Source organism: Umbelopsis ramanniana (genome assembly GCF_025399195.1).
Source record: "Umbelopsis ramanniana AG unplaced genomic scaffold K450scaffold_60, whole genome shotgun sequence".
Lineage (NCBI taxonomy): Eukaryota > Fungi > Mucoromycota > Umbelopsidomycetes > Umbelopsidales > Umbelopsidaceae > Umbelopsis > Umbelopsis ramanniana.
This window is the reverse complement of record NW_026252146.1, coordinates 68,966-82,799: the sequence shown is the minus strand read 5'-3', so window position 1 is coordinate 82,799 and position 13,834 is coordinate 68,966. Positions and strand designations below refer to the sequence as shown.

Here is a 13,834-nt window from a genome sequence, read left to right as displayed (position 1 = left end):
CTTAGCCTATCTGTCAATATGCAACCGACCGCTAACAACTTTTACCTATGGTCGTTTTCCAGATGCGCGATCTTCGACAAGTTGCCCTAAAGCTAAGACAAGTTTTATATCCTCAAGGAAACAAAAATGTCCTCCGAGACTGTATGCTATTTTCCCAAACCTGGACAATTTCAGTTTCGAATTTACTGACTCATTTTTACGTATAGGGGATTTGTGGGGTCCATTGATCTTGTGTCTGGCATTGGCCATTACCCTTAGTGCCGAAGCTCCCGCCGATCAAGCTGTAGCCATCTTCACAGGCGTTTTTGTTATTGTCTGGATTGGTGCTGCAGTTGTGACACTGAATGCCAAAGTCCTTGGCGGCGCTGTGTAAGTGATCTTTTACTTTTTGTGGACCCTTGGACATGATCTCTCATCCTGCTTATTGGTTTAGGTCATTCTTCCAAAGCGTGTGCGTTATCGGTTACTGCCTGTTTCCTTTGGTCCTTGTGTCCTTCATTACCATCTTTGTCAAGACCGTTTGGGTTCGACTTCCGTTGGCTGCTATCACCTTTGCTTGGTCCACTTACGGTAAGTATGGGTTGATGGACGAATGAAATGGAATGCCTTTGTGAACTCACGCCAATCGCTGTAGCATCGGTCGGCTTCTTGTCTGAATCTGAGATTCACTTGAGCAATCGCAGGGCGCTTGCGGTAAGTGATACTTTGCTACATGTTCAATTAGGGTATGGATGCTTGGCGTACTGAACCCTACTCGTCCTAGGTATACCCACTCTGCTTGTTTTATTTGGTGATAGCGTGGTTAATTTTAATCTCTTAAGACGGTGAGCCAATTGTAAGATACAGAATAAAACAACAGACATATAAAAAATGTAAGATTGGAGGAAAACGTAGTAGGTCAAAATTAGTAAAGGGAACTATCGGGGGAAGGGGAGTCTTCTAAATGCCATTGAATTTGGGTTGCAACGTTGATGGTAGCTTTTCCGGCAGCTCACCACCATTCTTCACCACAGTAACAAGGTGCATTGCCAACGCGAATTGATACATATCCATGGCACCGTCATTGTCATAATCAGATAATCGCCAAATGTCGGCCAGAACACTGGTATCTAAGCCAGTATTCATCAAGACTGGCTTAATCTTTGATCCACTCACTATACCATTATTGGGTTCAAGACCTTGAAACACTGATTTGTATTTGCTAGCGTCAACTGCGTCAGCATGCCAATAGGATGGAGGCAATTCATTGTTGGCCATGGCACTTTCAGCATCAAATTCTTGGAATGGATTACGTTCTGACGGAGCCAGTTCTGGCTGTGCAGTATGTGGGAACATGGACATAACCTTTGGCAAATCTTTAGATAAAGCCTGTGATGATCGTGGTCAGTAAATAATGGTGTAACTTATGTTCAACTACTATACAACTGTTACCTGTTCTGCCATATTAATGACTTCTTCACGGTACGGCCGGAATTTGTCAAAATCATAGTGAATAAGGCTCTGCTTGAAACGAGCAGGGTTGGGGAAATCACCAGGAGCCAGATGATAGGTTTGCTGTATTTTAATGAACTCGCCTTCTAAGTTGGCAAGCAGAGCTTCTTGTTTTTTCTTCTTTCCAAAAAGCGCTGGCATTTCCTTCTTTAGATGACTTATAATGAGAGCGTGTATCTATTGTCAATCAAGTGTTAGAATGCGTCGACCCCTTGTATTTTTTTTTGTCTGCTTCCTTCTTCTCTCACCTTGGCGATTCTTGCTCTCTTAACGATATCATTCACTTTACGGATAGCAGCATTTCGTCGAAGATTTCTCAAATCCTTTAGCAAATCCTTTTGCTCAGCTTCTATCAGATCCCGGCACTCTTCAAAACAATTTGCTGGCTTTTCGACCCAGAAACTGGTCAAGTATACCCGCAAAACCTCAGGCGTTTGTATAACCTTGCCAAGTGACCACATCATGGCTCCATATCTGAAAGGACGCGATACACTTTAGACAACATCATGGCAGCGGGTTTGGATCAGGAAACCATGTCCACTTACACTCGCATCAGCTGTTGTTGGCTAACCATGTCGCTCTTGTTCAGAACAACGCGTACCTTCTCTTCGTGTCCTTTCAGGGTAGTAATGGCCATCCTGAATTCGTTTGAAATATCCAGTTTGTGAGAGTCAAACATGAGGAGAATCAAATCAGCACGGTTGGCGAACCACTCGACGACTTCAGTGAAATCGTATCCCCGATCTACTCGCTGTTTATCGCCCGCCAAGATACCCGGTGTGTCGATGATGGTCATATTTTCTAAAACCGGGCAGTTTGTTTGAGATACCTAAAACCCAGATGTCCGGATACATTAATCAGAATTTCCATTTAGAAGGGAGACCAAACCATTTGTATAAAAGTTACCTGAAATCTAGACAAAAACGCTTGGCCAAACCGATCGAGACCCCTTTTGGACAAATACAGACAAAGAGAAAGGTTGGTTTGATGAATGCACCCCAACCCTCAAAATGAACCACGTACCTGAACGGAAGTTCAGAATTTACAGCCGCAGCGTTACCGGGAATGATGCGGTCCTGGTTTCCGTGCATCACGGCAACAAAACGATCCGTCGTAGGCTCAACGCCAATGTGCTCGCCGGGATACTGCTTGCCGATAACACTACGAATGAATGAGGTCTTACCCTATAATAATAAATTGATCGTGAGCAATGTGGATACCGGGGTTGAGTAAGATGCCAAGAAATTTTAATGTCCAGTCTTACAGTTGAGTACTGGCCAAGAAGCAAAACGATCGGTTTTGCTCCTATATCTGATCCTGTCAACGGTGCCGAATGGAAACCTACAAAATACGAGGACATTTATATTAGAAAATACAGGCATCTAACAAGGATAGCGAATGAACCGAGTTTTCAAAGTGTACGAGCGGGGGATATTACGTGCCTTCAAAGTTATAGGTGGTTTCCAGGGGTCGAATCTTGCGATTGTAAATGGTTTGTAGACGTTCAATGACGGGAGCATACTCATCAGTGTTTAAGCTCGACGTGCTTGCTCGAGGGGGTATGCTCGGTCTAGGCGTGCTAGACTTTGAGATGGACATTTATGATTGGAAGGCAATGAAGCAAACAAGAGAGTGCGATAGTGGCCTTGGCTTTTTATCCCACCTGGATTGTCTGTGGCACACAAAAGTAAAATATATATAAAAAAAAAAAAAGTTGTAAAGTCCGTTTAGTCACTAAACGTCTTGATGGAAAATAGGATTATTATGGACGTGAATGCAGCAGCGTCAGCATGGAAATAGAACGACCATCACAAGATACCAAATTTATATTGAAAATGGGATTCATTTGCACAATGAACTGAAAAGCACGAGCTATTGTTACGCTCCCTTACATTCAAGGGATCACTTTTAGACCACGACATTAAGGCACCGTCAACTGCGCAAATCACCACTTGGCTGAAGCGCAGCCAAAAAAAAAGGTGTTCAGTCAAAGATATCTTCATCAGTTATTTTTTATTAAGTAAGGGGGAAATGGCAGAGTGGGAAAAGGAAAGAATGTACATCGTCAAAAGAGCAGCGTCAACGCGATTTAAGCCATTAAGAAAAAAGGGAAATAATTGCTTAGCCGTTTACGTAGTAAGTATCGACCTATTTACAAGTTGTTATATCAAAAATCCAACTTTTTGCGAAAGTTTTAAAAAAGTCCCATGGCAATGGGAACCATTAGTGTCCTTGGTGATATAGATAAGTGGCCATACGCATATAAAATTCAACAGGATCAAAGTCTTTGGACTTTTCTGGGGTAGTGGGTGTAGCCTTGAGCTTGCTAGTAACTCGTGGGTACCATTCTGGAGAAGCCTTTAGTTCCCAGTGATCGGCAGGTACGGTTTCAACATATTTTCCCCATCTAGCGCTGGTTAGACTGACCAAGCCATCATTGTCACCTTCCTTGTCTTTTATGACTTGCCATGGAAAGCCCAGCGTTGACCAGATGGGGATTGGCTTGGAAGCTCCATAAGAATAATATTGAACGGAGGGATCATCAGGCGTATTAGGGTTGAAATAATTTTTACAGTAATCAGTAGTAAGATTTGAATAGGCTGGTGTGTCCAGAGACTGAATGACCTTGGACACAACTGGATCAATCAACGTCGTGGGTATCTTGGCAAGTGCGGCTAAGGAGATGTTATTCACAAAAGGAAGAGAAAATCCTTCTGAATTCTTTTCATAGACCGTTTGAACGTTATCTTTTCCTTGCTCTACTTCACAGCTGGCCGTGCCAGGATCAATTCCGCCTCGCGCTGCCTGCTTCGCTTCATGAGCAGCTTCGGCTACAGCAGACATCACACCGACGCCAATGTGATCGCGGCACCAATCCATAAAAGGCGATCCTCTGTGTGGAGTTGATACCGTTGTCAACGATTTCACTCTATACGGCCTATCCTTGATATGCGAGATCAAGTATCGACAGTCCAGACCACCCTGCCATCAAAAAAAGTGTTCAGTTTTTTTTTGCCGATAGACTCCGCGCATCATTACATCATCTAGACTTGGCAGCTTTCGAACAATCAACTTACCATCGAATGGGCCAAAAAATTGATATCCTTGTCTTTGGCAGTGGCTGTCAGAATGGTGTGTAACTCCTGAGCTCGAGTGCTGATACCGGCTGTTCTTGGCACTCTTGTCACAATGACCTTGGCACCTAGTTTAGCCAAAGCGTCGTCAATACCAGACCAGTAATGTATTTGCAAGGACGGGATGGCATCGGGACCAATTTTGTCGTAGCCATACAGTCCGTGGCACAGAACAATAGGAGCACGAGGCGCAATATAGCCTGGGGTCACGGGCATGTCAAGGCCGTTACATGAATTGGACATGTCCAGATCTTCTTGGTCTGACACTTGATGGGATGTGGATTGAACAATTTTGGAAGAAAAGAACGCAGCTGTGGTTCGAGATAAAGTAACTCGACCGTCCTTGGTCGTGAACCTAGGATACAATATATGTTCTCGATGCTGAGGGGCATATGTGACCAGTTTTTCTTGGATCCGGTCATAGAGGGTAGCAGAGGACGCGGTGAGCGACCCAATTGACTGCCTCAGTTGCGAATAAAGGATGGATGTTGAAATTGCAACCATGGCAGTCTTATTGAAAGGGGGTTATGAGTTATATTGGTGGTGAGTTAGAAGATGTGAGAAGAAACGTGCGTTGCCTGTATTGAATTGGCCAAGCATTAATAGAGCCAATTCAGTCGCCGCACTTCATTTTTCGTCACATGAATTGGGGCCACCCAAATGCTGGGCAGGCGCTGTGGCAGCATCCTGATTGGTTACAGCTATCCCACGCAAAAAATCGGTCGATACCCACCGCACATCAGCTGACACGTTTTCTTGGTGGTGCAGCAATGAAGCCAAAGTCATGGGATCATCACCTGCCAGTGCACAACAGCTTTAACACAGCAATAGCATCGTTCCCTCCATCCATTATAAGCAAAATCTGCAGTATAACTGCCCAAATCAAAACATAGTCATCAATGGCAGCGTAGTCATCCATTGCAGCAATATTCAGAAAGTCGCGTACCATCAGATGCTATACACAGAGCACATATAAAACTGGAAGGTTGATGTCTCTTGTTTGTACTCTCTTTTTTGAAAAATAAGTTTGTACTCAAGCGATGAAATTTTAGCCGCTGATTTCTTATCTGATTTTTTTTTATACAACAATCAATTGAAAAATTTCAAAAATATCTATTCCGATCCGCTTCGTTATTTAACAACGAATTGTCTCATTTTTCTTAACTTTTCTTTACTCCTTCTTCCTCTGCAAAGACAAGGCCGCCATGCCGGACTCTTATGCTACTGAGCGTACCCCGTTACTATCGCATTCTTCACAACAAAACAGTGTTGTTCAATATGCAATTAACTACTCGAATGAACCCATCACTCATGTTATACCCAATCAGTCTGGCGCCCCTACTTACATTTCAACCCAACAATCCAAACAATGCTGCAGTGGTCGCGAAAACTGCTCCTTGGCTTGCCAAACTACCTCCGCCTCCACCAATAGTTGCTGTCGTTCTGGTGACAACTTTACAGTCAATGTGCCCAATGATCAAAACGAATGTTGTGGTCTAGGTCTAGGGTGTAGTATTAAAGGCGACGTAAAGACATGCTGTAGAGCAAGCTCCAGCAAAGCTGAAATCGAACGAAATGAATCCTGCGATGGTCTCTCTAGTCAACCATGGCAAAATAAGGCAGTCGCTTTACTCTGTGCTCTGCTACTAGCAGGTAGAGTATTTTCTATTTTTTTTGGTTTAGATATTTTCCTGGTACATTTCTAACCATCGTTCCTCAGTCGGAAGTCATTTTGCTGCACATACCTTAGGCGCAATGAAAAATATTATCAAAGAGGTAACATACCTACGTGCCAATGGCTCTTTTGACGTAGCTTTCGATATTGACCATGGCGTGTGTAGGAATTCGGGATCTCCAATTCTCAATATGGTGTGATTCAATCAAGCGTATCTATTGTGAATACCATTTTGCCGGTGCTTGGTGGATTATTCATCGATGCTTTTGGAACGGCTACCGGTTCATTTGTTACCACTCTTCTAATTACTTCTGGCAATGTCCTCGTCGCCTACTCAACCCACAACAAAAGTCTTATGACCATGATTCTTGGACGAGTCTTGTACGGTATCGGTAGTGGAACAGTTGTTATTGTCCAAGAGACTATCTTGAGCCATTGGTTCAGTGGTCGCAGCCTTGCTGGCGTGGTCTCCCTCATGCTGACCACGAGTCGACTGGTAAAAATATCTCCGCTTAGGACCGTTTTCATGCAATGTCGTGCGGCTTATTGATCGAACTATTGCAATCTTAGGCTTCGTTTGCTGCTCAAGCGAGTATGATTCCTATTGCTGAATGGACGGGATGGTATGGATATGCACTTTGGGTAAGTGTCTTTATCGGCCTTTGCCTAAAAGAAAGGGGTGATGACATAATGGAAACATATGACTAATCTCCAGACAAGTTCTCGGCTGCCTTATGCTTTTTCTCAATGCTGGTGAATATGATTTATATCATGCTGCTCAGACATCTAGAGAAGAAGAATGTCACAGACAAAGCTTGCGCCAAGTTCCATATCGATAACATCAAGCAGAAGAAGGACTTTAGCTGGAACAAATTGTTGCATCTACCTCACTCGTACTGGTTGATTGCCGTTATGGAATTCCTACTTGGGGGTGGATGGGGCTGTTTCCTTCATATTAACAGGTACTTTATTTTCTTAACTCTGATCCGCCTAACTTCATTCCGTCGCCTTCTAAACATCAGCCCACTTTTTTTTTTCCTCCAGCGAATTTGTGAAATTCCGCTTTGGTTACAACAACTATGACTCTGCTCGCATTGCAAGTACCGCCCAGATAGCCCCTATCATCGTCATGCCCTTCCTAGGACTATTCATCAATCGAAATGGCAAGAGAACATGGATGAGTAAGTATGCTTGAAGCGAATGAATCAGCGCGCGCATAGACTTATGTCAAATCTTTATTAGTGATTGCAAGCGGAGCGTCGATGTTGTTGTCTATGGTGCTCCTAGGCTATACAATGCTTCCTCCCGTGATTGGCATGCTCATATTTAGTCTTTCCTTGGCTCTCGGACCAGTGGCCCTTGTTTCATCTGTACCAGTTATCTTACCCCTGTGTTTGGTTGGTACCGGCATGGGCATTATCAAATCTGGTACAAACATTGGAGCTACTATATTTGATATCGTAGTTGGCCGGCTACAAGATGCTGATCCACAAAAAGGCTATGACGGTGTACTTATGTTCTTCATGTGCATCTCTTTTGGCGCAGTGATCGCTGGTATCGTGCTCGCCATCATCGATCGCGTATTCTACTCTGGCATTCTGGACGCCAATGCTCGCCAATCCAAACTTCTTGTTGGTCGTGACAGCCGTGGAGAGCTCAAGGTCCCGAGAGTGGAAGAGAAAGTCGTTTTGAATTGGGTTTATGGCTCTGTCTTCGTCGCACTAGCTGTGGCCAGTTGGATTCTGTTCTTTATCTTCGTCCTAAAATGAACCCCCCCCCTTAGAAAATGTACTCGCGTCACAAACGAAAACATCTGTATGATATATATATATTTTTTTCTGCTCGACCATGTAGCTTTCCTCCCGGACCCCCACTTTCTCATCTCGGCTACCTTGTATATTTCTTCTCATTTTCCATTTACGGATTTGATCTTTACTCCATAGTTGCTTTAAAAGAAACCCCCCTTATATCCCGCCCTAGCTTGATAATACTACTATTAAAACGTCCATCCAAGATCCAAAAGACTCAGATCCATCGAAATTTTTAGTATTTCATGCGATATTTTTCCACAAGAGGACATTGAAAGAAAAGAACAATTCGTACAAATAAGGTAAAGAAAAGTTAGAGAAAATATAGAAAAAGTAAGAAGCTACGGGAAGATTGGACCTAAGAAAAGTAGGTGATCATCCCATGGTTAGTTTGATATGAGATAGACAAAGAATGATCAGATGCAAAAAGAGGTGACATGAGAGCGATGAAGAAGAGCACAATGGAAGGATTTTTTCTTTTTTAAAAAAAAAAAAAAAATTGAGAAGAGTGGTTAAATGGAAGCAAATGGCACAAAACAAAGTATGAGGTGTTTAGAATAGAGGAGAACAACTGCAAATCAGCACAGCGATCAGCGGTATGTACCCTGGAAAAACTTCTGTATGGTTGTTGGCCTTGCTCTTCCACCCTTTTATTTTCTCTTGCGATCCTTGTCATCGTCTTGTGCTTGCTGATCAACACCGCCAGACCAGTAATTGCCAGGTGCACCTTGTTGCTGTTGTTGCATATAATGCTGTGCTGGCTGTGAAGCGTTTCCGTAAAACGGTGGTGCACCTTGCGGGTAGCTTTGTGGGTATTGATATCCGGCATGTGCATAGCCATTGTTGGACATGGGCATTTGTGGTGCTGCATATCCTTGAGGGTAACCATGGCCACCTGATGCGGGAGGTCCTTGCTGTGAAGGAGGCTGCTGTTGGTGGGGTGGAGCATGACGAGCTTGATGTGTTGGTTCCTGGTTTGAGAGAGATCACACACTATGAGCCGTTTGTAACAAGGGTTGTTTCGTCTTTCTGTCAACGACACTTACCGGCTTTTCTTCATAAGCATCGTTTTCGTTTGCGTTGGGGGATCCTCTAGCGTAACCAGGCTCGGAGTCCTTTAAAGTTTTTTTTTTTTAATACAAAAGAAGCCCAAATTAGTATTGTCCATCTAGCCTTTCCGATCAATTTAAACCACTCTATACCTCTTGTTTCTCGGTGCCAACATCAGGTGCGTTGAGACAAGCTTGAATCAAGTTCTTTCCTTCAGGTTTAGTGACGATGGGCTGGAGCTTGACGGTGGTAAAGGTGTACACGAGGCCAGTTTCGGACACTACCAAAAGTAGAACTTGGGTACCGGTCAAAGTGGACAACTCATAAGCCTGTCGACGATGGAAAAATAGGATACAAATACGCGTCAATATCAAGCGTTTCGTCTTGGAACCCATCTGAACACTGTCTTTCGATCCACGTAACGCGCTTTACACGTAGGAAAACATGCTCCATATAGTTGTGGGGGATCGGCTCAGGCACATATATGGACCAGTGTCGCTATATTTTTCTTGAGAAAAAAAAAAGGCTGAAACCTACCTTCTTCATGATACCAGCCTTGCGTTTGGAAAACGTAATATGACGTCTGTTCTTATCTTCAATGTACTCGATCTTAATTTTGCGTCTACCCGATCGCTTGACGGGTTTTTCCAGATCATCGTCCGAGTCATCGACATCTTCAAACTGATGCATTTTGGGTTTTCCGTTAGACTTGCCTGGCTGGCCTTCTGAGAGTTCCATGCCGGGGTGGTGGTGCATTTGGGTTGGATTCATGGTAGAGTCTAATGATCCAAGTGTGCCTAGGGACTATGTTTCGAAGTTCCGAAAAGCGGAAATGGAAGAATGTGAGATGGAAGGGTTGCCAAAACGAGCGCCAGGCGAGACACTTGCCTTTTTGAAAGTTGATCAAAGGGAAAAATAAAAAGCAACAAGTGGCTCCGTTTGGCTGGACCTAAAAAAAATCTTTTTTGGGCACAGGTGACATCAATTTTTATGGTACAAATCATTGATCATGTCTATCTCGCCTTGGAGAAGCCATTTCAATCTTTAACATAGTGTATAGGGCTCAGAATAATACAATAAAGACAGCCTAACATGAAAAGACAAAGACTGCATCCCAATCTATTTGATCACAGAATGCAAAGTGCTGACTTCTGTCCAGTACGGCTAAATTAACAGAGTGTGACGGCTTTTTGGCACGAGTTTGTCCGTTCTCCAGTGAAATGATGCAATTTCACTAGCCAACGATATTAGACTTTAACTCACTATGCTTTACAGAACTGTCGTATCGTCTGCCATCAGAGCCACTGCTGCTCCTACACGCTTGAATGCTCAGGTACGTTGAAGATCTCCGAGATTATGTACATTACATGGTGCTGTACTTACATGTCCACACTTTACAGAGACAAACCGCGCGTGCTTATTCAACCGACAAGCCTAAGTCTGGTGGAAACGGCCTCCTCTTTGCTGCTCTTGCTGGTCTTGGTGTAGCAGGTGGTATTTACTACAACAGCTCTTCCACCACCTCTGTAAAGCCTGCTGCCGCCGCACCTGCTGCTACCGAACTTAAGGCCGCTTTCAGTCCCAAGGAGTTCAAGGCTTTCAAGGTGAGTACACCAGACGAACCTTATGGGAGGAAAAATTTAGAAGGATTAACATCTGTGTTATAGCTTAAAGAGGTCCAAGACATCAACCATAATACCAGCCTTTTCCGTTTCGACTTGCCTGAGGACTCCACCAGTGGTCTTCATGTTGCTTCTTGCGTTATCACCCGCTACCCCATTACTAAGAAGGACGGCTCTCCCGGATATATCATCCGTCCATACACTCCTACCTCAGATGAGAATGCTCAAGGATATGTTGACTTCATTGTTAAGAAATACCCCGATGGCAAGATGAGCAAGCACTTCCACAGCCTTAAGGTCGGTGACGAGCTTGAGATTAAGGGACCTATTCCCAAGTTGATGTGGGAGGAGAACAAGTTCAACAACGTTGGCTTGATTGCTGGTAAGTTGAAGCGAGGTACACGGCATAAACGATGGGTTGGATGTTAACAAAACAAAAAAAAAACTAAGGCGGAACTGGTATCACCCCCATGCTTCAAATCATTCGCAAGGTCCTCAACCACAGCGAAGGACGCGACAAGACCAAGATCACTCTTGTCTTTGCCAACCAAACTGAAGAGGACATCTTGTTGAGAGAGGAACTTGATAACTATGTCAAGGCCCACCCTGATCAGATCAAGGTCCACTACTTGCTTGACCGTCCTTCCGACAAGTGGGCTGGCGGTAAGGGTTTCGTTACTAAGGAGATTGTCCAGCAATACATGCCTGGACCTAACGAGCCCAACACGCTCGTCGCTGTATGCGGACCTGACAAGATGGTTGAGCTCATCTCCGGCGCCAAGGCAAAGGATAAGAGCCAAGGCGAGATTGGTGGTATTCTTAAGGAGTTGGGCTACACTTCTGAAAACGTCTTCAAATTCTAGATATGCCGTTGCGTATAAATTAGACATCTCTTTATTGTACAATAAAGGCGCGCGACCAAATATGGGTCCAATGCGATTTTTGCAAACAAGTTCTCTTCTTCGTTAGTTTAATGCTTTTTGTAGGAAAATGCAGAGTCGAAACGACAACTAAATGTAAAAAAACGGAAAAATATTGGCGAAAAGAAAAAAAATCAAACAGGTGATGTTGGGTATTCAAGTTGGGGTTGGAATGCAGGAAAATACTTGTTCACAACAGAAAAAAAATGGTACATGACTGGCCAAACACATTTCGTGCAAAGTCAATAAACAATTTAGGAAAAGGGGAGGAAAATAGAACGAAAAGAAAAATACATAAAGAAAACAATAGAAAGAATTATCGTTATGTTCAGAAGGAAAGGACACAGGCAAAATGTACATTTGACGAAGGAGGGAGGAAAAAGGAGATTTGAGGAGACTTCTGAACTACTTTGACACATCGCGCTTGTGACCCAGCCCACACTTTTGCATCTTCATAGCAAACTTGGCAGGAAGGCCATAGGCTGGTCGCTTGATGGGCAATGGAGTAGAAGCATGTTGTGGTATGTTGGTAGACGTTGGAAGGGTAGAGTTCGATTTGACAGATTTTGAAGTAGGTTCGTCTGCTTCATTTGGTATAGTAGATGGATATGTAAGCTTGTCATGAGATAGTTCACGGTTAGGTGAATACCCGATATCCAAAGTAATTGTGATCAAATTATTGCTAAGATGAGAGTAATCACTTTTGATGATGGAGATCGTTTGCTCGAGTCTAATAAAGTATAGCTCCGTTTGTAAGAACCGTTGTTTTTCTTGCTCTTTAGTTCGTGCAATATCAATCGCACTGCCTTTCTCCACCTTGATGTTGAAATCTTCCTTGTCTTTGCCAGTATGACCAGCCTTGACGGCTTGAGCGCATTTCTCAGATACCATGAATGCTAAAGGCGACCATAGACGCTCCTTTTCTCGTGCCGTGACCAAACGTCTTTCAAGCTGAGGGTATTGTTGAAATAAATTGTTGCTGCCTAAAAGTAGCCGTACTTGGAGATCAACCACATACAAAGCTCGCTCTTCATTGGGCGATCCAATCTCTTGAAGTTGAACAGTGTACAACGGCAGATATTGTATAGCATGAGATAGTGATGGCCAAAACTTCTTCTTGGGCATAGGTATGGTAACTTCTTCTATTTCCTTCTTGACCTTTTTCAAATCCATTGCCTCACTGGGGCTTTCAGCTGACTGTTTCTTTGGCACAGGTGAGGTCTTGATAGTCGGTGGCAAAGGTTTGCGCTGCGGAATTGGAGAAATATTAAAGATATCAAATCCACCTGCTAAAGCTTGAGGTAGCTTTCGCTCTGCCTTTGGCTTCGGTGCGTGAGGCAAATCGTTCATTTTGTCTTCGGATTTTTTGCGCTCCTGAGATCCTGATCTGGAATGATACTCTGCAGCAGACACAAGTCGACGCTTCTTGACCGTTTTTCCGTTGGTGCCTTGGTCCATCTCCAACATATTGTCAGAGTGATCAGACATTTTCTTGACCGATACAGCAAGGTCTAATAGAAAGTGAATTAGTAGTGCAACAAGCTGACAGTGACTGAATAGAACGACGGCAACGTACCAGAAACAACCGATTTCGATACTTTGAGAGTGGTATCATCTTGCTCCGATACAGGTTCCGGCTTGGGTTGACGAACAGGCGGAGCGACGGGATTGAGCTTTTGAGCAGACTTCAGGATAGCAATCATGTCATCATCTGCGTTATCTCTTGCAATCTGTAAAGAGTCTAGGTCGGCAGCATTTCGAGCATAGACATTTGCTCCATGTTCCAGTAGTACACGAACAACATCACCATGTCCGTTTTCCACAGCATCATGAAGCGGGGTATCTTGGTCGGCACCCAATGCATTGGGATCAGCACCATGTTGCAAGAGTAGCTTGAGAACTTCCAGGCGTCCTCTTAACGCAGCTTCATGCAGTGGCGTCCATCCAGCATGGTCTCTTTCGTTTGAATTAGCACCAGCCTCTAATAATTCGCGAACAGTGCTGGCATCGCCTCGAACGGCCCATTTGTGTAAATGAGTTCTTCCTGCTGTGTCCTTACGCTTAGGATCCAATTTCATAACTGGTTTTCTGGGCTGTGCCGCTTCTTCAGACGCTTCTCTACTTTGTGAAAGTG

The 13,834-nt window shown here is 43.9% G+C and overlaps 8 protein-coding genes across 8 annotated transcripts; 3 read left to right on the top strand and 5 right to left on the bottom strand.

Moving 5' to 3' along the window:
- Window positions 1-767: 767 nt before the first annotated feature.
- On the bottom strand, window positions 768-3,276 carry K450DRAFT_255725 (uncharacterized protein). The gene is made up of 8 exons (XM_051591390.1): window positions 2,934-3,276; window positions 2,756-2,832; window positions 2,515-2,675; window positions 2,398-2,440; window positions 2,037-2,320; window positions 1,740-1,965; window positions 1,432-1,668; window positions 768-1,368 (listed from the first exon to the last, which is right to left on the bottom strand). The coding sequence occupies exons 1-8, from the start codon at window positions 3,088-3,090 to the stop codon at window positions 940-942; spliced, it is 1,614 nt and encodes a 537-aa protein (XP_051441704.1). The 5' UTR covers window positions 3,091-3,276; the 3' UTR covers window positions 768-939.
- A 209-nt stretch (window positions 3,277-3,485) lies between these two features.
- On the bottom strand, window positions 3,486-5,623 carry K450DRAFT_255721 (uncharacterized protein). The gene is made up of 2 exons (XM_051591389.1): window positions 4,569-5,623; window positions 3,486-4,473 (listed from the first exon to the last, which is right to left on the bottom strand). The coding sequence occupies exons 1-2, from the start codon at window positions 5,127-5,129 to the stop codon at window positions 3,715-3,717; spliced, it is 1,320 nt and encodes a 439-aa protein (XP_051441703.1). The 5' UTR covers window positions 5,130-5,623; the 3' UTR covers window positions 3,486-3,714.
- A 131-nt stretch (window positions 5,624-5,754) lies between these two features.
- K450DRAFT_255715 (uncharacterized protein) lies at window positions 5,755-8,388 on the top strand. Its single transcript, XM_051591388.1, has 7 exons — window positions 5,755-6,278; window positions 6,346-6,401; window positions 6,467-6,796; window positions 6,871-6,942; window positions 7,021-7,262; window positions 7,345-7,481; window positions 7,543-8,388. Exons 1-7 carry the CDS (start codon window positions 5,831-5,833, stop codon window positions 8,067-8,069), a joined length of 1,812 nt encoding a protein of 603 aa, XP_051441702.1. The 5' UTR covers window positions 5,755-5,830; the 3' UTR covers window positions 8,070-8,388.
- On the top strand, window positions 7,620-8,527 carry K450DRAFT_255709 (uncharacterized protein). The gene has a single exon (XM_051591387.1). It carries the CDS (start codon window positions 8,087-8,089, stop codon window positions 8,345-8,347), a length of 261 nt encoding a protein of 86 aa, XP_051441701.1. The 5' UTR covers window positions 7,620-8,086; the 3' UTR covers window positions 8,348-8,527.
- K450DRAFT_255707 (uncharacterized protein) lies at window positions 8,414-10,221 on the bottom strand. The gene is made up of 5 exons (XM_051591386.1): window positions 10,047-10,221; window positions 9,696-9,962; window positions 9,311-9,487; window positions 9,155-9,223; window positions 8,414-9,079 (listed from the first exon to the last, which is right to left on the bottom strand). Exons 2-5 carry the CDS (start codon window positions 9,927-9,929, stop codon window positions 8,759-8,761), a joined length of 801 nt encoding a protein of 266 aa, XP_051441700.1. The 5' UTR covers window positions 9,930-9,962; window positions 10,047-10,221; the 3' UTR covers window positions 8,414-8,758.
- Window positions 10,222-10,320: 99 nt separating this feature from the next.
- On the top strand, window positions 10,321-11,736 carry K450DRAFT_255702 (uncharacterized protein). The gene is made up of 4 exons (XM_051591385.1): window positions 10,321-10,491; window positions 10,559-10,762; window positions 10,826-11,162; window positions 11,231-11,736. The coding sequence occupies exons 1-4, from the start codon at window positions 10,423-10,425 to the stop codon at window positions 11,641-11,643; spliced, it is 1,023 nt and encodes a 340-aa protein (XP_051441699.1). The 5' UTR covers window positions 10,321-10,422; the 3' UTR covers window positions 11,644-11,736.
- A 1-nt stretch (window position 11,737) lies between these two features.
- Window positions 11,738-12,218, bottom strand: K450DRAFT_255700 (uncharacterized protein). Its single transcript, XM_051591384.1, has one exon. The coding sequence runs from the start codon at window positions 12,058-12,060 to the stop codon at window positions 11,857-11,859; it is 204 nt and encodes a 67-aa protein (XP_051441698.1). The 5' UTR covers window positions 12,061-12,218; the 3' UTR covers window positions 11,738-11,856.
- Window positions 12,100-13,212, bottom strand: K450DRAFT_255699 (uncharacterized protein). The gene has a single exon (XM_051591383.1). It carries the CDS (start codon window positions 13,186-13,188, stop codon window positions 12,106-12,108), a length of 1,083 nt encoding a protein of 360 aa, XP_051441697.1. The 5' UTR covers window positions 13,189-13,212; the 3' UTR covers window positions 12,100-12,105.
- Between the last annotated feature and the right edge of the window lie 622 nt (window positions 13,213-13,834).

What these genes read in the sequence shown, in the direction of transcription:
- K450DRAFT_255725 (XM_051591390.1), bottom strand. Translation starts at nt 3,090, where the DNA reads ATGTCCATCTCAAAGTCTAGCACGCCTAGACCGAGCATACCCCCTCGA. An exon ending in AATTCTGAACTTCCGTTCAG is followed by an intron (nt 2,441 to 2,514) that starts GTACGTGGTTCA and finishes TTTGTCCAAAAG; the next exon opens with GGGTCTCGATCGGTTTGGCC. An exon ending in TCATTAATATGGCAGAACAG is followed by an intron (nt 1,369 to 1,431) that starts GTAACAGTTGTA and finishes CGATCATCACAG; the next exon opens with GCTTTATCTAAAGATTTGCC.
- K450DRAFT_255709 (XM_051591387.1), top strand. Translation starts at nt 8,087, where the DNA reads ATGTACTCGCGTCACAAACGAAAACATCTGTATGATATATATATATTT.
- K450DRAFT_255700 (XM_051591384.1), bottom strand. Translation starts at nt 12,060, where the DNA reads ATGTACATTTTGCCTGTGTCCTTTCCTTCTGAACATAACGATAATTCT.
- K450DRAFT_255721 (XM_051591389.1), bottom strand. Translation starts at nt 5,129, where the DNA reads ATGGTTGCAATTTCAACATCCATCCTTTATTCGCAACTGAGGCAGTCA. An exon ending in ATTTTTTGGCCCATTCGATG is followed by an intron (nt 4,474 to 4,568) that starts GTAAGTTGATTG and finishes TTTTGATGGCAG; the next exon opens with GGTGGTCTGGACTGTCGATA.
- K450DRAFT_255702 (XM_051591385.1), top strand. Translation starts at nt 10,423, where the DNA reads ATGCTTTACAGAACTGTCGTATCGTCTGCCATCAGAGCCACTGCTGCT. An exon ending in CTACACGCTTGAATGCTCAG is followed by an intron (nt 10,492 to 10,558) that starts GTACGTTGAAGA and finishes CACACTTTACAG; the next exon opens with AGACAAACCGCGCGTGCTTA. An exon ending in CAACGTTGGCTTGATTGCTG is followed by an intron (nt 11,163 to 11,230) that starts GTAAGTTGAAGC and finishes AAAAAAACTAAG; the next exon opens with GCGGAACTGGTATCACCCCC.
- K450DRAFT_255699 (XM_051591383.1), bottom strand. Translation starts at nt 13,188, where the DNA reads ATGTCTGATCACTCTGACAATATGTTGGAGATGGACCAAGGCACCAAC.
- K450DRAFT_255715 (XM_051591388.1), top strand. Translation starts at nt 5,831, where the DNA reads ATGCCGGACTCTTATGCTACTGAGCGTACCCCGTTACTATCGCATTCT. An exon ending in GGTATGGATATGCACTTTGG is followed by an intron (nt 6,943 to 7,020) that starts GTAAGTGTCTTT and finishes TCTCCAGACAAG; the next exon opens with TTCTCGGCTGCCTTATGCTT. An exon ending in TGGCAAGAGAACATGGATGA is followed by an intron (nt 7,482 to 7,542) that starts GTAAGTATGCTT and finishes AATCTTTATTAG; the next exon opens with TGATTGCAAGCGGAGCGTCG.
- K450DRAFT_255707 (XM_051591386.1), bottom strand. Translation starts at nt 9,929, where the DNA reads ATGAATCCAACCCAAATGCACCACCACCCCGGCATGGAACTCTCAGAA. An exon ending in TTGGCACCGAGAAACAAGAG is followed by an intron (nt 9,224 to 9,310) that starts GTATAGAGTGGT and finishes AAAACTTTAAAG; the next exon opens with GACTCCGAGCCTGGTTACGC. An exon ending in ATGCTTATGAAGAAAAGCCG is followed by an intron (nt 9,080 to 9,154) that starts GTAAGTGTCGTT and finishes CTCTCAAACCAG; the next exon opens with GAACCAACACATCAAGCTCG.